The sequence below is a fragment of the Molossus molossus genome, unplaced genomic scaffold (genome assembly GCF_014108415.1).
Source record: "Molossus molossus isolate mMolMol1 unplaced genomic scaffold, mMolMol1.p scaffold_m16_p_20, whole genome shotgun sequence".
In the NCBI taxonomy this organism is placed as follows: Eukaryota; Metazoa; Chordata; class Mammalia; order Chiroptera; family Molossidae; genus Molossus; species Molossus molossus.
Genome location: NW_023425356.1, coordinates 50919404 through 50940403, shown reverse-complemented (window position 1 = coordinate 50940403; position 21000 = coordinate 50919404). Strand labels below are relative to the sequence as shown.

The following is a 21000-nucleotide window of genomic DNA, read 5'->3' as shown; positions in this document are numbered from 1 at the left end:
GATAGATAGCAAACGTGCTCTGTTTAATGCATGTGTAAGCACAATGTAAGCTCTCAATGTCGGTTGTTAACCGTGGTGAGGCCGCTGTGAAAGGTGATGTGCAGGCTGTTGCTTTCAGCCTCTGACGTGAAGCAGCACTTAGAAAACAGCTTCTGGGCCACAGAAAGCTGATTATTTAGGTGATGACACATTTGTCATTTGGAAAAAATTGACTTTACCATCTTTATCTGTCTTCATGGCTCTTACTTGATGTGATTTATCCAGAAGAGGTGGTAGAGAATAAAGACTAGACAGTAGAGTTTACATTTCTTTTTAGTTAGAATGGATTTGGAATATTTGTTTATACTTTTGAATCTATGTTGTCTTTTGGGGTCTAATTTTTTAAAAATTCTGGGTATGAATTACACATTTTCATTCGAAATTGTAGAAAATTTGAAACATGTAGAAAAACAGAAGACTTATAAAACATTCATGGATAAGAAATGGTTAAGATTTTAATAGAGAACATTGTCATTGCATTTCCGTACATTCCTGTGAGACTGTTATTCTTTGGGTGTACATTTTTACATATATTAAAATTGGGGTTCTAGCTCTGGCCGGTTTGGCTCAGCGGTTGGAGCGTCGGCCTGCGGTCCTGAGAGACCCGGGTTCGGTTCCCGCTAAGGGCATGTACCTCGGTTGCAGTTTGTCCCCGGCCCTGGTCGGTTGTGCGGGTGGCAGCCACTCGATGTGTCCCTTTCACATCGATGTTTCTCTCTCTCTCTCTCTGTTCCTCTCTCTCCCTCCCACTCTACCTGAACAAAAAATGGAAAAATGTCCTCGAGTGAGGATAAAAAAAAAAAAAAAAAAAAATTGGGGTTCTATTTGGGGACTTTTAATTTTAAAGTACTGTAAACATTTTTTTACGGTTTTTAAATAATCTCTAAGCATCATTTACAGATCCTATTCAGTAAAGGTACCCATGTCCATTAAGTGGTCCTCAGTTGCTTTAGATATTGTTCGTTTTTTTGATATTATTTCAATTACTTAATAGTTTCTCTACATAGATTATGGTACTTGAAACTGTACAATGCTTTCTGTTGGTTGTACTTACATATTCTCCCATTTGTTAACAGCATTGATCTTTGTTGGCTAACAGACTTAATATTCCTACAAAATGTGTTACTGTTTTGCTTTGTAGAAATTCTGAAAATCATTGTAGAAAGGTTTTTACCTCATATGAACCACCTGACATTGGAACAGACTTTCTTTTCACAAGTGCTGCCAAAGGTATAGTACTATTACAAAAAAAGGCTGTTAAATCAAATCTCTGTTTCAGATCATTCTTAATTGTGGCTTTTGTTTTTTAAGTGTATCAAATGTATTTGTCATACAAATATAGTTGTAAAAAGTAGATATCCTGTGAGAATATGGTGGTGTTAGAGTAACTAAGTGATTAAAAACTATTATACTTGCAGATGATATGGATCCTTTAGTAACTAAATTTAAACTATTTGTAGTTAATTTTAAATGCTCTTGTATTTTGACACTGTTAAATGAAAATTTGGGATGCGTGATAAAGGTGGCGGCGAGTCCCTTTGTTGTATCGTCTTCTCTGTGCAGTTTATTAGTAATTGTTAGGCAGCATTGTCTGGAGAAATGGACCCAAGGGTTATTAAAGAGTCTTAGGATGGAGGCTGGAATCCTGGTAAAATCAGATAACTAAGGGAAAACATTCTGTTTACAGATTATATTATTACGTTATAAATGCATGATATACTTTTTCTCTGAAAAGCAGTCTTCTCTTTTTTTTTAATTGAGAGAAGTAAAGGTACTTTGGTGCTAAAATGAAACCTATTTACAGTAACTTACTCTCTTACTGGAATGGATCTCTTCTCAGTTTAGCTTTGAGGCAGATAACCATCAGAATTCCTTTTACTCATACTCACTCATTCTGTCTGAAAAGCTTCTGAGAATTTGTTCTTGACCACCAGGAAAAGGTTCAGCTGCTGTGTAAATGAAAACATTGCTGAGCCCTGGCCGGTTTTGCTCAGCGGTTAGAGCCTACGGTCCAGAGAGACCCGGGTTCGGTTCCCGCTAAGGGCATGTACCTCGGTTGCAGTTTGTCCCTGCCCTGGTTGGTCGTGCGGGTGGCAACCACTCCATGTGTCCCTTTCACGTTGATGTTTCTCTCCCTCTCCCTCCCTCCCATTCTATCTGAACAAAATATCGAAAAGAAAAAAAAAATGTCCTCGGGTGAGGATAAAAAAAAGAAAACAGGATGTTGAGCATCAGCAGACCTGTGGGAAACGGTATGTTCTCTGGAATCACCTGGGCTGTTGCCTGGGTGCCTGTTCCTGCACTGTGCAGGCCCTTGAAGTGGTGTAGAAAGGTCCTGGCTTAGGGGCTGACTTTTCCCCGACAGAGTACTTAGTTCTGAGGTCACATACTGTGCCTGTAACCCAGGAACTGTATTTTGAGTTGGGTCAAAGGGGAACAAGTTGGAATACAAATGAATGGGAGACTCAGCACAGATTCGTTACCATGACCAGAAGTCACCCTTGTAAATGCCCATGTGAACGTTGATGGGTCAAGACCGTCATCTTTGATTATGTAGAGTAGCACTTCACCAAAAGTGAACTTTTAATGATTTTTAAAATTGTTATTATTAGATTCAAACCACAGAAATGGAAAATCAGTCAGTTTCTGTTTGAGGCTTTTTTTTTGAAGAAATTGTACTGTAGAATTACTATATATTATACAGGATGAGGCAAAAGTAGTTTTACAGTTCATATGGTAAATAATACAATAATAAAAATACAAGAATAAACTGTTTTACATACTCAGAACTATAAACCTACTTTTACCCCATCCTGTATATGTTGTATATATAACATATATATTTTAAACTTAATCAGGTACAATTGTTAAACTAGACAATATCCCAAGGGTGTTACTGATGCAAAAATAAAAGTCATCTGATTTTTCTTTCTTTTTTTTTTTTAATCCTCACCCGAGGACATTTTTCCTTTTTTGTTCAGGTAGAGTGGGAGGGAGAGACAGGAACAGAGAGAGAGAGAGAGAGAAACACCAATGTGAAAGGGACACATCGAGTGGCTGCCACCCGCACGACCAACCAGGGCCGGGAACAAACTGCAACCGAAGTACGCGCCCTTAGCGGGAACTGAACTCGGGCCTCTCGGGACTGCAGGTCGACGCTCTAACCGCTGAGCCAAACTGGCCAGGGCAAGAGTCATCTGATTTTTCTTAAAGGTATCTTTCCTTTTCTAGTGATTTCTATTATTAATAACCTGCTTTGTTTTTACAGACTGTGAAATTATTTGATGACATGATGTATGAATTGAGTAGTCAAGCCAGAGAGCTATCAAGCCAAAACTTAGAAATCCAGACCACTCTAAGGAATATTTTACAAGTAAGTCAAAGTATTAAAACAGGAGAGATGGGCAGCTCAAAGAGTGTGAGAATTTCTACACTGCTATTATGTTTTATCATCGTATTCTTTATGTAATGGCCAATACTGGAATTATGTTTATAGAATTAAAGATGAATACAGAAACATAAATTCTGAATTTTTTTGCCACAGTTTCCTGCTCAGTAAACATTTAAACTCTTTTTTCTTTTTTTTTAATTCCTCACCCAAGAATATTTTTCTACTTATTAGATAGAGTGAGAGGGAGGGAGGAAGGCAGAGGCAGAGAGAAACATCAGTGTGTTAGAACCACATCGACTGGTTGCCTCCCACACAACCTGACCAGGGCCCGGGACGAACTGCAACTGAGGTATGTGCCCTTGACCAGAACCGAACCCGTGACTCATCAGTCCACGGGCCAATGCACTAACCGCTGAGCCAAACCGGTCAGGGCAAACATCTAAACTCTTAAAGGAAGACGAGTAATTGAGATAACATGCCCTACCTGTAGTTTCAAAGCATATGGGCTTTTTTGACGTGTGGGTTAGAATTTCAACTTTTTTTAAAACCACATGGCTAGCTAGTCGTTCCAGTATTTGTAGTCCCGATAGACTGAAGTTCTGAATGAAACGTCTTTCCTTATTTCCAGACGATGGTACAGGTCCTAGGAGCTCTTACAGGATGTGTTCAGCATGTCAGTGCCACACAGGAGTCCGTTGTTCTCAGAAATATCCAGAGCCTCCCCTCCTCAGTCCTACATGTGATCAGAAGTACCTTTGTACACTGTAAGGTGAGGAGTGTGTGCAGGTGCACTTGAAATGGCCAGGAATCCACGGGCAGAGGAGCTGAGTGGATGAGTATTTGTACATAAGATTTTACATTTTAGCCTATATTATTGGAATACACTTTGCCATAGAAATAAAGCATGCATGTGAATATTTTATAACGAGTGGTTATAAGGAAGTGATAAAAAGTGGGCTTTTGCCTTTTTTTTTTTTTTTATCCTCATCTGAGGACATTTTTCTATTTTTTGTTCAGATAGAGTGGGAGGGGGAGAGAGAGAGAGAAACGTCGATGTGAAAGGGACACATTGAGTGGCTGCTACCCGCACAACCCAACGAGGGCCGGGGACAAACTGCAACTGAGGTACATTCCCTTAGCAGGAACCGAAACCGGGTCTCTCTGGACCACAGGCCAACGCTCAAACCGCTGAGCAAAACTGGCCAGGGCTTGCTTTTTTAATTTTTTTATCCTGTTTCCTCTCTGTAAAGAAAGAAGTGCTAGGATTTGTGTTGAGTCACAGGGATCCTGAAATATTCTGTCGTGACGTCAGGCATGACTAGTCCTTAATGATTAGGTGTTGCGAAGAGACACGAACCCTTGTTAGTTCATCTCTGCATTCCTGAGGCAGCTTTAAGCACAAAAGATGGTGTGAGATTTGTGAGTCACAGGCAGTTTTGATACTGGTATTTTTTGAGTGAATGAAAATCTTTGGTTAATTAAAGCTTCTCTTTGGGGATAGGGTACTACATTGTTATGCATCCCACCTAACGTTACTCATCTGCCTTTTAGTTCTATATTTGCAGATAAATGATTAGAAGCCAAATCATATGATACATGGCTTGCATCTCTTGAAGTACACTATATTTAATGGATGTTCACTAAACATTTGTTTAATGAGTGAATATGTGATTCAGTGAAAAGCATTAAATTGATGATCTCTAATAGTAATGAAAAGAAATTTGGCTTTTGAGCTTTTTATGATTTGCCTTTTCTCTCATTTTTATTTGAGCAGAATAGTGAATCTGTATATTCTGGGCGCTTGCACCTCGTGTCCGACCTTCTGCAGGCCCTTTTCAGGGAGGCCTACTCTCTTCAGAAGCAGCTGATGGAGCTGCTGGATGTGGTCTGCGTGGGCCCTGAAGCTGATGAGAGTGACGACATTTTGAATATGGTATTTGGTGAGTGAAGAAACTTATTACTTACTTCAGGACATACACTGACTGTTAACTGTGTATCACTTAAATTATTGAACCCACCGTTGTTTCTAATGATTCATGTGACATCTTATGTGGAACAGAATAAATCATACCAGGTAAATTTTTAATCTTTTAAGTTTTAGAATTTAAAATTGACATTTGATGCCTTAACATTAGATTTGTATGTTCAGTTAATGTTCATAATAGATAATTTCCCCACAGTGATTAACAAAGAGAGGTGTGCAACCTGACACCGTCTGAAGTAGTTCAGATTTGGAGACAGTGGCTTAAAGAGTTTTTAAATCATAACTCATAGTTTGCATTCCTTCTCAGAGCACATATAATTACATATGTATGTGTATGTTTGTGTGTATAAGAGGTGCACCTCGTTAATTAATTATACATGAAATAAACCCATATTACATGTGATACACTTTGTTATATTCTTTTTACTTTTTAAAGGATTGATTTTGCTCACTATTAGGTTATGACCCAGTTTGGAAAGCAGTCTACTCTAATGAGTAAGGGCACAGATTACATTCAGCACTTCAGTGTGAAGAGAGTAAATTGGTTTTTTGCAGCATATTAGGTACCTTTTATTCTATAACAAACCACTCCAAAATCTATTTTATTTTAAAAAGCCACTGTTTTATTTATTTATGATTCTGTGAGTCAGCAGTTTAGGCTGGGCTCAGCTGGGACAGCTTTCTCTGTTCCCTGTGGCAGAAGTGGCTCGTGTGTGTGTGTGTGTGTGTGTGTGTGGTCAGTGACCACACTCACATCGGGTTGTCGGAAGCGGCAGAAGTACTGAGCCAGCCGTGTGTAGAGTGTCATCCCCAGGCTGTCCAGGTTCTGTCACCTCAGCATTTCTCAGGTTTCAAGAGAGCAAACCACAATATGTAAGCACTTTTCAAATCTCTGCCTACTTTACATTTATTTCTGTCCTGCTGACCAAAGTAAATCACATGACTAAGCCCAGAGTCTGTGGGGACGGGGCCTGCCCAAGAGTGTGGACATGGAAAGGGAGGTTACTGGGCCGTTTGTATAAATCTGCCCCAGGGAGGGTAGAAGCCTTACATGAGAACTGTGCAACTTAGTTCTGATTCTCCACTGCTAGGGTTGCTTTCCTTAGGGTTACTTTGTCATTCCGGAGTGGAAATACATGCATCCAGAGTATTTCAGTTATAACAGGGTTCAGCTTTATTCCACTAAACATCTTAGTTTTAGTCAGGTCATAGGGTAGGTATACACTTCAGAAATTAATTTCCCATGATTTATAAAAACCTTAAAAGTGTGACACTTATTTTCAATGATTATTTTGACACATTTTTTGCAAACTGCATTACCTGTTTGAATAAATGTCTGATTGTTCAGTAGATACTTCTAAATACAGACTATACTCATGACATTTGAATATTTTAAGTGTTCTGTTATTTTTCTTTGTAGTTATTCATTCATTGTTGGATATCTGCTCTGTTATTTCCAGTATGGACCATGCATTTCATGCCAATACTTGGAAATTTATAATTAAGTAAGTTTTTTTTTGTTTTGTTTTTACTTTTTGTAATTTTCCATATCAAATCTTATTAATGTTAGAGTGCATTTAAAACAGTTTCTGTAGGTGTATAAAATGTTCGCTGACCGTGCTGTCTGATAATCCAGATAGTCTTACATGTAGCTCACAAACCAAATTGGACTTTACCCTGCTGCCTGTAAAGTTTTTTTAAAAATTTCTCCCTGCTGCCCTGGCCGGTTTGGCTCAGTGGTTAGAGCGTCGACCTGCGGTCCTGAGAGACCCGGGTTCGGTTCCCGCTAAGGGCGCGTACCTCGGTTGCAGTTTGTCCCCGACCCTGGTTGGTCGTGCGGTGGCGGCCACTCGATGTATCCCTTTCACGTCGATGTTTCTCTCTGTCTATCTCTTCCTCTCTCTCCCTCCCACTCTATCTGTACAAAAAATGGAAAAATGTCCTCAGGTGAGGATAAAAAAAAAAAAAAAAAATTTCTCCCTGCTTAGTTAGTAATTCTGAAATAATGGACCATGGTCAGACCAACCCTTAGCCACTTACCTCCTGCTACTGTTGTTTAACAGATTACTGAGTATCTGATTTCCAGGCTGAGATAAATTAGTAACTGTATTTAGAGATGAACATAATCCCTTCATTATAAGCTTTTGAATTGTTCAACGAATTCCATTTACAAAGTAATTTTAACTGGAGCAGTATGAAGGGTTACTAGGGCGAGTGCCCATAGTGTTCACGGGTGTCTTGGGTGCAGGAGAAGATGCAGTTGAGATGTAAATGTGTTGAGAACCTCTCCTTTGCACACACGTCTGAAACATTAAAGTCAGCACAGTGCTCTCAGGTCTTAGGAGCTTTTGCAGCACCAGGTCATTAAGTTGCCAGCAAGTGACAGAGCAGTGGTCAGAAGTGTCAGCTCAGAGCCGTGCTGCATTTTGCTGATTCTATTCTAAATAACTTACTCCTCCTGAACACTTGGGCAATTTGGTTAACTTCTCTGACCCTTAGTTTGCTCATCTGAAAATAGGAGTAGTAATAGTGTTACCTTTTTTGGTGGGTTGTAATAGAGTTGAGTTTATCAGGGTGAAATGCTTAGAGTGGTGCATGGCACTTACTAAGTGCTCAGTGAATTAGCTGTATCACTGCCGCCATCATCATCACCACCTTCACCACCACCACCACCACCACCATCACCACTATCATCAAATATCATCCACTCTTAACTCTTTCCAGTTCACTTTTTACCTAGCATTTGTGTTGATCTTTTAAAAATGTAATCAGTTCATGTTACTCTGCTTAAAATTCACCCCATTTTTAAAAATTTTTTTTATCCTCACCCGAGGACATTTTTCCATTTTTTGTACAGATAGAGTGGGAGGGAGAGAGAGGAAGAGACAGAGAGAGAAACATCGACGTGAAGGGACACATAGAGTGGCTGCCACCGCACGACCAACCAGGGCCGGGGACAAACTGCAACCAAAGTACATGCCCTTAGCGGGAACCGAACCCGGGTCTCTCCAGACCGCAGGCCGATGCTCTAACCGCTGAGCCAAACCGGCCAGGGCAAAATCCACCCCATTTTACTAGGCTAACCACTTAACCCTCTCTGGGCTCTGCCTTCTTCACCAGCCTGTCTCTGCTGCTCTCCCTGGTCTTAGTTCCTCAGATGTACTGAACTCTCCTGTCCTGGAGCCTTGTCACGGCTTCTGTCCTGCCAGGATGCTCCTCTCCATCCTCTACACCGTGCTGACCCCTGCTTCTCTCTCAGCTCTAAGTCTAAGTGCTGCATCTTCGTGGCAGCATCCTTTGATTTCCTCATCCTAAGAATAAGGTATATCACATCTTTCTATGGTAGCACACTGGCCTTTTCCCACTTCGCACTAATCACAGCCGTAGTTGAGTAATTATTACTTAATGTTCTCGTTGGTGCTGGCCCACATGTTCCATGAAGACAGGGCAGAGGTTGTCTTCATTCACCTCTCTGTCCCCAGAACCTAGCCGAGTGGCTGGCACACAGTAAGACTTCAATTAATATTTTACATGGAGAAATAAAAATTAGTAACTTAACCTGACAGAACTGCTTCATAGGTAAAGTTGGCACATCTGAATTATGTCCTGTATCGTATGTGTGCACTGTGATTAAAAAGAAAAAGTTTTATTGAATTTTTAGAGAGAGAGGAAGGGGTGAGAGGGGGAGAGAGAAACGTTGATCAGCTGCCTCCTGCACATCCACAAGCCCTGTATGTGCCCTGACTGGGAATTGAACAGGCGATCTTGGTGCACCGGACGACACCCCACCACCTGAGCAGCACCAGCCAGTGCTGCACAGTCATTTTTTACATGTTCCTTCGTCGTATCCTTATGGTACTAAGTTACTTGATGTGTTACTCATAGTGACTTGCTCTTTTTATTCATTCAGGCAGAGCCTTAAGCACCAGTCAGTTATAAAGAGTCAGCTGAGACACAAAGATATCGTCACCAGCTTGTGCGAAGACCTTCTCTGCTCCTTCGGGTCTTGCTTGCAGCTGGCGGAGCAGATGGCCCAGGCAGGGCTCCAGGTACGAGCGCTCTCACACTTGGTGGCTCTCGCATCCTCTGGCAGTTACTGAATTGCGTTGGGATCTATGGATCACTTTACTTCTAAGGGTATTAATTTGTGTTAGAATTATAGCCCATAATGACTTCACTCAGAACATTGCATTAGACTCCTCTCTGCCCTCGTTCTTTCTAGGGTCCACCTGTCCCTCCTCTTTGCATACTGACTGGTTGGTCGAGGCATTCTTCTCACCATCCTTTCATCCTTTCTCCCCTGAACACGTCTACTGCTGTGGTCGGTGTATTTACGATCATCTTGATAGAGCCACTCCCGGCCTTGTCTTCACCAGTCCGCTGAAGCCTGCGTGATGCAATGTGCCACGTGTGTGTGTGTGTCTTCTAGAATCAATATGTACTTGCATTTATTTTGATTTCAAATAGTTATAACATTGCACTGGTATCCCATTTATGAACCACTGTATTCTAAAAATTTATTTCTAATATGCTTACTGGTAATTGTAATTCCTTCCCTATGACAAAGCTATACATAGTGCCTTTTGTTCTCTACTAGCCCGTTACATTTTATGTAACTCATAAAGCCCTAAATTAAGGAATTAATAGTACTCAGGACCTGACAGTTATAATATCTCAATGGGAAATGGATTAAATGTTTCTTCCTTGAGTAGTGGTAGCCCACTCCTCCAGCTGAAGACCTGTGTCTTCACTGCTGAGCCTCTGTGGGGAAGGAGGCATAAGGATTCATCCAGTTCCTAGACCCTGGTCGCGAGGGCTGGGGCGGGGATGCTCGGGGCAGACAGATGCTCGCAGAGGCCGGGAGCGTGGAAAGGAGCTCTGGAGATGCCAGGGAGGTGAGGGGCAGCTTAGGAGGGGACTGGCCTTCCCTCTGCCTCCCTTTCTCTCATCTCTGCTCCCCTCACATCTTCCTTTTCATCTTTTTTCCGTCCCCATCCATGTCACGGCAGGAAGGTGGTTCGCTCCACCATGGCCTGTCCTGTGCGTCTGTACCCTGAGCCCCAGTCCCCCCCCCAGGTCCTTCTGGCCTGTCCTGGCACCGCAGCGCCGCCAGCTGGTGCTTGGAGAGTGAAGTTAGATGCAGGCTTCTGGGGCGAGCAGTGGAAACCCCGCCCAACTAAATAGTCTGTAGTGGGAGGGACAAGTGCCTGGTGGAGGGCTATTCTGCCACAGTGTGCAAGTTCAGCTCCTGTCAGCTGCCTGCAGCTGAAAGTCGGGGAATTTAAATGGTAAATTCTCTTAACCCCAAGTGCATTTTCATGTTTTTTCTTATTTGTGAACATTTTGGATCAATATTGACCATCCCTCTACACTGTTGGCTGAGACAGAGCTTTGCCATGGTCTGGAGTTTCTGCCTTCTTCACTCTGCATTCTGATCAGCAGCGCCCTCTCCTGTTCACCATTGGTATTTATTGAGGAATCAAACGGAAAGTTTTCCAAGTAGTGTTTAAAGAAATGTTTCAATAAAGTCACTAGATTTAATTATTTGTGCGCTATTAATGGAGACATTATGCATATGTCATTCTCTGTGTTTCCCAGGCTGCAATAGCAAATTACCACAAATGCGGTGGCTTAAGTTAAACGACATTTATTCTCTCACAGTTCTAGAGGAGAGAAGTCTGAAATTGTCGGCTGGACCTTGTTCTTGCAGAGATGGGGCAGAGTGTGTTTTGAGCCTGTCGCTTCGCTCCTGGAGGGGCTGGCGTTCTGTGTGACCCTGATCTCTGTCTCCCTCGTCATGTGGTGTGTCTCCCTGAGTCTTCACATCTTCATGTAGGGTCCAGGTGGTTGGAGTAAGGGCACATGCTACTCCTGGGTGACGTCATTGTAACTAATTACATATGCAGTGACCTTATTTCCAAAGACAGTCACATTCCATCTTAGGACTTCAGCATATCTTTTTGGAGGATGTTGTTCATCCATAACAGCTGCTAAAATGTTTGTTCTCTAAGTCTTGAATGTGCTTTTAAAATGAGAATATTGTATGAGACTTTTTAGCACATAGTCTTTTTTTTCTTTTCTTTTGTTCCTCCCCACCCCCCAGCATATAGTCTCTTATCCATCAAAGATTTAGTTTTTCTATAAAGGTAGGGAATTTTTTTTTGGAAGGCTCTTTGATACAAATTTAATTTCCATGTAATTCCTACTTTTATTTATACATTGCTTATAGAAATTTATATTCTGAAAAGAAATAATTTTATATTTATTGCCTACACTTAGATTTATTGCCTACTACCTTTAGTTTTTAATTAGTATTTTTCTTGTTTCATTTAAGGAAAAGAAGCATAGGTACTCAGGGTTTTGAAACACTGAAGAAAGGTCTTCCTTGCATATGTCCCAGCCCCTTTGCTGGCATTGGGATGCAAACTTTCTGTCCTAAATGGTCCAGTACATCAAGAAGGGACAGGGCTTGTGTTATATACTTGCTTTTTGAAAATATCAAAATAAAAGCTCCAGATTTAATTGTTATACTATTTAGTAATGAAGTGAAACTAGTCTTCAACCAAATCTTGTACAATTTCCCCTTGAATGAGAAGAATTTAAGGTAGGCAAACATAAGTTGTGTGTCAACATTCATGTATTTAGTATTTCCAGTGTGCCAGGCACTGTACCAGGTGCTATCTTAGTCACAATCTGCCCTCAAACTCTTACAGTCTAGCTCGGGGACAGCTAAGCAGGTAATTATAGAGTAGTGGTCCGTGGAGACTTGGGGGTTGGCTTGTGTAGGTAAAGAGAGAAACACAGCCATGAAGTCAGGGAGGGTTCTTGTGATGACATCTGAGCTGAATAAAATGTCTTATGAGTATATTAGAAGATCAGTGTAGGTTCGTCTTTAGTCCCTGAGTTTGTGAACTTCCATAGCACTGTGGTGTTCAGGTTCAGAATTGTCAAAGAAAAGGTCAGTATTCATCTCACCTGTTTCTGCTAAAGAAAAGTGACTGTTTTCAAGTATTTTAAATTTTAATGTAGGTCAAAGTGAAGGGTCATGTCTGATTAGTGGGTTGTCCAATTCTGTTTTGATTGGTTTAAATATGGTTTTGCTATGTTGGAAAGAAATTGAACATAAGGTTAACATTAAAGTTAAGATGTTTTATTTCATGAGATGTTATTCTCAAAATTAAAGACAACAGTGTATGTATTTGACAGAATTTCATGGTACAAATATAAGGTTCTTTGGGTTATAATGTGTATAACACATTTGGGTGACATAGCCAGTATTTATTGAGCGAAATTGTCAGACTCTAACCCTTAGAGTAACCTTCGTATAAGCCAACTGCAACCCCGCAGAGAGTAGACAGCGTTCCCGTGACCGTGCAGTAGGTGTGGGAGGGCCAGGGTTTCCGTCCTGCAGGATGACTCCGAGTCTCTAACTCCCTGCATACATGCCTCGATCATGGCAGTAACCCCCACGTTTTGTCAGCTTACAGTGTAATGTGAGCTCAGAAAACACCCATTACACAGCTGCCTGACAGGAAAGTGGAGTACCACTGTCCTCTGCCAGAGAGGCCGCAGGTAGGGTCTCCATTTACTTTTGAGGGGCTAAGGAGTAAGGATTAACATGCAACATACGATTTAAAATAATAATAGTTTTATTTTATACGTATTGTTTTGCAACTTGATTTTTTAGTTGATAATCTATGTTAGTGCTTAGTGTGTCATGAAATACTATCTACCTGATCCCTTTAAATAATTGCTATTGCAGTTTATGAATCTACCTTGAATTTATTTAACCATTCTCCAGTTGGACACTTGAACCAAGTTTGCTAGTTAAAAAATGTTGCATTGCATTCCTGTGCTAGTATTCCTTTAGAATGTATTTCCAGGGTGGAACTGCTTCTGTCTGAGTCAAGGAATTTTAACACTTCAGCTTTTAATAACAATGCAAAGAGTACAGTATTTTATGCTCCCACGAATGGCAAAAGAAAGTGCTCACTACCCCACCATCTCATCAACCCTGGGGTATTATCAGCCTTTTTAATTTGTGCTAATTGAATAACCCTCCCTTCTTCCCCCTCAAAACATATGTACTGAGATTGTAATCTGGATTCTTTTCAGTAATAGTTTTTTTGCAGTTTGTATTTTCTGTGAACTGTCTTCTTGTGTGTTTTGCCTGTTTCATATATCATTTATTGGTTTTACTACCTTTTTCTTTTGACCATCTGTTCATTTGCATACAGCAAAAATAAGGCAATTAAATTTCTTTCACTTATAGATCGACCCAGAATGCTCACCTCTTTTGCTTATTATATATTGATTTATTCTCAGTAACATGGGTTTAATTTTTTAAAGTGTCTCTGTTGTCATTTGGTGTTTATTTATACTGATCCTAACATTTCAGGGTAGAAGTCTGTTTTCTTGGAAAATGTTTACGCCCTACGTGTTTATTAAGAGACCTTTTTATAAAAAATTGTCTCATTTACAAATTAAGCTAATTTCATATTCTTTTCTTATTATGGTTTATTTTCTTTTTTTGAAATAGGATAATACTGACTACAGATTATTTCAGAAAACACTCAAATTGTGTCGTTTCCTTGCCAACTCTCTTTTGCACTATACTAAGGTAAGGCTTATTTTTTATAATGCATAAATGTGAATGAATTAGCCCTGGCTGGTTTGGGTCAGTGGTTAGAGCGTCAGCTCTTGGACCAAAGAGCTGTGGGTTCGATTCCGGCCAAGTGCATGTACCTGGGTTGCGGTTGGTCCCCAGCCCTGGTCGGTCATGTGGTGGGCAGCCAGTGGGTGTGTCTCTTTCACTATCCCCCAGGGCTTGGGGACAGTCTTAACAGTAAAGAATTATAGATGCTTAGCTTTATCCTCCGTTATAGTCTCATGCAAGGGTTTTATTTGATTTTTGCATGCCTTTTTGAAAGCACGTGCATCAGAAAGGTACGTGTACGTAAAGAATGACTAGCGCTCTTCTGCCATAGGACTTCCTTCCTTTCCTCTCCGACGCTTGCTGTGCTCTGCACCAGCTGTACCTGCAGATACACAGGTAAGTGCCGTATGTTTACTGAGAGGCAACAGCGCCGTTTGAACCAGTCATCTTAAAGTTTTCATAAGTTTTTATCTACTTGCTTAAAATAACTGGAGATGCCAGCTTTCAAGAAGTAGGTTCCATGTGGGTTTTGCATGTCTTTGTGTTCTTAACTAGTATCTTATACCAAGTGGTGAATCACAGGTGTGGTGATAAATACCAAAGGCCAGAAAAAGAGGCTATGTATGCGTGTGTGCTTTCTACTGGCATCTTGTTTATCTTTGTTAATTTAGATTTTACTTCCATGAGATTTAAGTCATTGGTAGTTAACTCCATCTCAGAAAAAATGTGAGTTCCAGGAAAGTATTACGTTAGAAAGGGGCTAAGTGATATTGGAAATTGGCAGTTACCTTGGATTCGACACCAGAATAACCCGGCAGCCCGCTTGTCCGGGCCTCTCAGCTCTCCCCCTCGACCCGTTTTCACACCGCCCCCGTCCGTCCTCCACGCCTCATCCCCTCGTCAGGCGGTGTCCTCACTTTGCGTCACCGAGAAAACGGCGCGCGTGGTGGGACTGGGAGCGGGAGCTTCCGCACGCGCCCTACAACACGGGACAGTCCCGTGGCCTGTGTTCAGCCCATCGACGCAGGCCCTTGTTCCCTTGGGGGGACTCTGAGGCCAGACCCCACGTGTGCACTGGAGTCGTCCCTCCCGTGCGCAGGGACCTCGCTCTAGTGGGGAGCCTTTTCCTCCCCCATCGCCAGCCTCCCCGCCCTCCATCACTCCCCTGAGTGTATCCACATGCTGCTATTTTTCCGTCTTCGGAACAATACAAAGCAAACAAAACCTCTCAGCGCTTCATCCACCACGTTCCTTCCCGCTTCTCTGCCTCTGTTAACACAACTGGGAAGCTTGTCTGCACCGCTGTCTCTGCACTTGGCCCTGGACAGCGTGGGTTTGGCCTGCACACGTCTCCTTGTACGTGGGTTTCTGTCAGTAAATGCCGTGTGTTTTCTTTATAATTTTTAAAATGACGCTTTCTTCAGCTCACTTTGCTGTAAGAATCTAGTGTGTGATAGGACACAGTACTTGTTGACTGTTGCTGGCAATGCTTCTAGTCAGCAGCAGGCTGCTGGGGACGAGGGGTCAGAAGTTATACACAGACTTAATTGTGCAGGGGATTGGCGCCCCGAACCCCTGCATTGTTCAAGCGTCAGCTGTACTAACTGTACTTGCTTTCTTTTTTTATCCTCACCCGAGGACATTTTTCCATTTTTCTTTAGATAGAGTGGGAGGGAGAGAGAGAGAGAAACATCGACATGAAGGGACACATCGAGTGGCTGCCACCCACACGACCAACCAGGGCCGGGGACAAACTGCAACCGAGGTACATGCCCTTAGCGGGAACCTAACCCCGGTCTCTCTGGACCGCAGGCCGACGCTCTAACCGCTGAGCCAAACCGGCCAGGGCGGTACTTGCTTTCTTACACTTGTCCCCGGCAGACTTTCTACTCCACCATTTCCCAGAACAGCTCTTGCCAAGGCCAGTGGTGACCTCCATGTTGCCACATCTTGGGGTCAGTGTTATTTATTTTTTTACATTTTTATTTTTTTAAATTCTCACCTGAGGATATTTTTCTGTTTATCTTCAGATAGAGTGGGAGGGGAAAGGAGAGAGACACATCGACGTGAGAGAGACACATTGACTGGTTGCCTCCGTACGACCTCAGCCAGGGCCAGGGATGAACTGCAACCGTGGTACGTTTCCTTGACCGGAATCAAACCCGCAGCTCATTGGTCTGAGGGCGGATGCTGTACTGAGCCAAACCGACCAGGCCTGGGGTCAGTTTTAGGCCTCACCTTATTGTCCTGTCAGCGGTGCTTGGCCCTGTCTTTCGAGCCTTCTGTTCGCTTCCGGGACACCTTCCCTCTGGGTTCTGTCCTGGTCTCACTGGCTGCTGCTCCTCCGCCGTCTGGGCGGGCCCTCTTCTCCCAGCTTCTCAAGTTGGGCAGCCGCCCTGTGCCCTCTGGCCCCTTCGATGGATGTTTAGTCTCAAGACTTTAAATTTATCTTTTTCCCTTTAATGTAACTACACTTAAACTCACCCAACAAACTCATTTCCCACCCATTTTACGCCTCCACCCCCGCAACACACACACAGTCTATTCCTTTTGTGCTTCCTCAGTTTAGTTTAAATAGCAGCTTCCTTCTTCGCATCGGTCTGACCCCAAATCCTTGCCATCATCTTTAATGTTTTTCTCTCGTTCTCATCCCCCTCATCTGGTTATTTAGCAAAAGTCTTTTGTCACCGCCTTTAGTACAAACATGTATATTCACTGTAACAGAGTGCAGCCCCTTCCCATCCCCTTGCTGTTCCAGCCAGTCCCATCCACTGTTATTTTCTTGCCTGGATTTTGAGAAGGAGCATCCAGGCCACTGTCTGTTTCCATCCTTGTCTTGTTCTAGTCTTTCCCCACATAGTAGCCAGAGTGAGTGACAGAACACACATTAGATCTTGTGACTTCTGTGCAAACCCTCAAATGACTCAATATTCAAATAGAATTCAGTAGGTTTCCTGTTCACCTTACCTTGTTTTTCTCCACAATGTTAACGTCCACTGTGCTGTGAATGTACTTGTTCCCTTTGCTAACTGCTTCCCTTCATTGGGATGGACACTGCAGAGGCTGCGATTCTGTGTGGTGTGTTTACTGCTGTGCATCCGCGTGACCATACACAGGCGTTCAGCACGGTTATCAAGTACATACATTAAAATGTGCCACTTGATTGAAATGCAAACACTTTGATCTCAGTAGCTATAGTTCAAGTCTGGAGTTTCATTACCTTTTATTTATAAACTTCTTTGCCTTAAAATTTAATTCTCACAACTCCAGATCAAATGAATGTACCAAAGTCACGGAACTAATAACTGATAACTGACAGATGGGCACTTTTTCTGTCACACTACAAAGGCCCCAAGTGTTTAACTTAAGTGTATTTTTTAAAATTGACTTTAGAGAGAAAGGAAGGGAGAGGGAGAAAGAAATATTGATAGGTTGCCTCCCACCTGCACCCCGACTGGCAGTCGAGTCCGAAACCTGGGAGTATGCCCTGACCAGGAATTGAACCGGAGACCCTTTTGTGCATGGGACAACACTCAACCAACTGAGCCAGGGCTCTCCCCCCGCTTCCCCAGTGATATGCTTACTGATTTTGGAGAGAGGAAGAGAGAAAGAGACAGACAGATATTGATGTGATAGAGAACATTGATTGATTGCCTTTCATACGTGTCCCACTGGTGATCAAACCCACAACCTAGTTATGTGCCCTGACCGGGAATTGAACCCGCATCCTTTTGATGTACGGGACAGTGCTCCAACCAAAGAGCCACATTGGCCAGGGCTTAAGTGCATTCTTTTAAGCGTCCTAATCCTCCGTGGGACGGTGTGTTCCCATGTACTGTCCAGTGTGCCACAATTAAAATGGCATGGCTGAAAGTCTGAGCACATGTCTCCTTTCACATAGGTTTCAATTGAAGTTAGTTTACACCCCGTTACTGAGACGTCCCCAGGAAGCAGTCTGCACGCCTCCCTGGAGGCCAGTATGTTGTGCAGCCTTGCTCCTGGGAATCTGAGTGCTCCTCCCTGGCCAGTTCAGCGTTCTGTCTGTTTCACAGTGACCTTCAATACAAGTGACTATGCAAGAATTTATCAGACATGTCTTTTTACATATAATATTTTTACTAGTTAAGATTCATATTTTTACAGTATTTTAATTTTTTTTTCTTTATTGGTTTTAGAGAGAGGGAGAGGGAGAGAGAGATAGAAACATTAATGAGAGAGAAAACATCGATTGGCTGCCTCCTGCATGCCCCCCACTGGGGATCGGGCCCACAACCTGGGCGTGTGTCCTGGCCAGGAATCGAACTGGTGACCTCTTGGTACATGGGTCAGCGCTCAACCACTGATCCACACCAGCCAGACTTTTACAGTATTTTTAGAAGACATTGTTTTCAAATGGTATTAAAATGCATCAAAGCAATTCCGAGATTTCACTAAGATTCTAGACGTTCAGTGTTGTGTTGAGCCTTGTTATTGAGTTCTGAGGTTCTTCATACAGTCATGGTGTCATTTCCGCAGTCTGAATTTTGTTTAACAAAACACACGCTACTTGGTTTTCATACGCTCACTGCTAACACAGTCTGCAGTACTTACCTCTTCCTGAGATTGGAAGATAGCTGGTCGATGACTGCGTGTCCCCTCCCTTTCCAGCAAGGTCCCTCCCAGTCTGTATGCCGCCGGGATTTCCCAGGCCCAGCAGGAGGAGATCGCGGGCACCTTCCTGGTTACCCTGGATCCGCTGGTCTCTCAGCTGCTCCCCTTTCCGCCCTTCGTGTGCGCGGTGCTGGACAGTGAACGAGGTGAGCGGCAGACCGAGCCCTGTGCAGCCTCGCTCGTTAGTCATGGCGTGATGTAACAGGCAGGGTCATCTTCCCTCAAGCTGTCGTCGTTTTTTGTTTGAGAGTTTTAGTAAAAATTTATTTTACTTTTTTTTTTTTCTTGTAACATATTTCTCATTTTTAAAAATGATGCCTCTAATTTCTTTACATGAGTTGAAAAGGCGCAGAGCATGCTTTGCGGTCGGTTGTAACGCAATCACTGTGCTTGATGCCCCACAGTGCTGCCCTGTGCCCTGCAGCTCCCCCAGTGCCTCCTGCTGGTCACCATCCTGGACGCTCTGCCCGCGCAGCCCCGGGAGGTGCAGAGCCTCTGGTGTGCCCACAGTCCGGCCTCCAAAGCTGCACCCAGGTAGTGATGGGCTCCCTCTGGGCACGGGGTGGTTTAGATGTCCGTTGTTTGGAAAGATCTTGAAATTATGTTTCTTGTTGTGTCAGACATTCTAGTTAACAGTTACTGTAGACCTCCTGTGTAGTTGCTGCTGTATAAAAATACACATAAAATACAGAAATCTATAGCCCTGCCCGATTTTGCTCAGCGGTTAGAGCGTCGGCCCGCGGACCAGAGAGACCCGGGTTTGGTTCCCGAGAAGGGCATGTACCTCGGTTGCATTTTGTCCCTGGCCCCAGTGGGGGTCGTGTGGGTGGCAACCACTCGATGTGTATCTCTCACATCAATGTTTCTCTCTCTCTCTTCCCTCCTCTCTCCCGCTCTATCTGATGATAAATGTGGGAATGTCCTCAGGTGAGGAAAAAAAATAATAGAAATCTATAGATGCTAAACTATTTTAATTTTGTTCAGTGTTTTAGAAGGCATTGCCCAGCAGTGTCGTAGACGTCACGTGTAGCGGTGGATGTGATTAGTAACAGGAACGTGGGCTATGGTGAGCGGGTGTGAGGTCTGTGCGTGTCCTCCTGGGAGTTCGCTTGTCCTGCTTCCCTGGGTGCTTCTGTGCTGGGACGTGTCGCTCGCTCTGGCCCATCTCAGTGCCGCCTTCTCGTCAGTCTTCCTAAGCCAGCTTGGGGCTCCCTGCTGCTCACAAACTAAAGCTGAGGAGTCTCACGTCAGACTGCTCAGCCCTGCACCGGAAGGCCGTTCCGTCCTGCTGCCGCCTTCTCTTGCTCCTCATCATTTCGCCCATTTCCTGCTCGCGTGCCCGGCTTCTGGCAGACCTGTTACTCAGGCTTACCAGTGCTCTGCAGCTTGTCCGCTTCCATTTGTTATTCACATCCTCTGAAGGTTTCCTGAACCATTTCAGTCATAACATGACCTCCCCCATCGGAACTGTCCTGTCTGGTTTACAATGCTCTCTGGCTGTTTAAACATCAAGGTTCTTTTTTTTTTAATCCTCATCCAAGGACATTCTTCCAGATTTTGTTCAGTGGGAGAGAGAGAGAGAGAAACATCGACGTGAAAGGGACACATTGAGTGGCTGCCACCTGCATGACCCAATCAGGGCCGGGGACAAACTACAACCGAGGTACACGCCCTTAGCGGGAACCGAACCTGGGTCTCTTTGGACTGCAGGCCGATGCTCTAACCACTGAGCCAAACCGGCCAGGGCGAAACATCAAGTTTCTTGATGGATTCTGTCTTTGACTTTGAATAGTTCTGGGATAGACACTTGGTAAATGATACAAAGTGTGCAGGCAGTCTTGTCCTCGGAGGACTTTCTCTGACGGTGACTGCATTTGGTTTTCTGTACACATGTTCACATACAGGAAATGGGTATCTCTTGAGATATTTTACTTTGATATGTTGTTATTATATTTGCTAATTATTAAGTGTTAATAACGTTGGGTTCCATATTCTCAATTTTCCTGCAGGGTACCTCTACTCAAAGCGCTTTTCTGCAGTTTTGAGCAGTGTTCTGGTGAACTGTCTCTGCCTGTTCATTTACAGGGAGTGAAGGGTGGAGGGCGAGCCGCGGGCGCCGTCCCCTTGTATCAGCACGTCTGTGTTCACCTGTGCACGTTTATCGCTTCCTTTCATCCCTCCCTGTTTCCGGAGCTGGTGAGTTTGGTACTTGTTGGGCTAAGCTGAAGTTTCTCTTCTTTTTAAATTGAAGTTGTGGTTTATATACAGAAGAAAGTGGGA

The 21000-nt window shown here is 43.3% G+C and overlaps 1 protein-coding gene across 1 annotated transcript in view; it reads left to right on the top strand.

The window, feature by feature from the left end:
* Positions 1-21000, top strand: part of CUNH1orf112 (chromosome unknown C1orf112 homolog) — a 41669-nt gene that overhangs the window by 4353 nt on the left and 16316 nt on the right. The window contains exons 3-13 of the mRNA XM_036272270.1: positions 1181-1269; positions 3308-3412; positions 4059-4199; positions 5205-5370; positions 6835-6919; positions 9325-9463; positions 13954-14034; positions 14402-14466; positions 18718-18866; positions 19125-19254; positions 20730-20916. Of these exons, the coding sequence (XP_036128163.1) occupies positions 1181-1269; positions 3308-3412; positions 4059-4199; positions 5205-5370; positions 6835-6919; positions 9325-9463; positions 13954-14034; positions 14402-14466; positions 18718-18866; positions 19125-19254; positions 20730-20916 (1337 nt within the window). The remainder of the gene's footprint in view (positions 1-1180; positions 1270-3307; positions 3413-4058; positions 4200-5204; positions 5371-6834; positions 6920-9324; positions 9464-13953; positions 14035-14401; positions 14467-18717; positions 18867-19124; positions 19255-20729; positions 20917-21000) is intronic.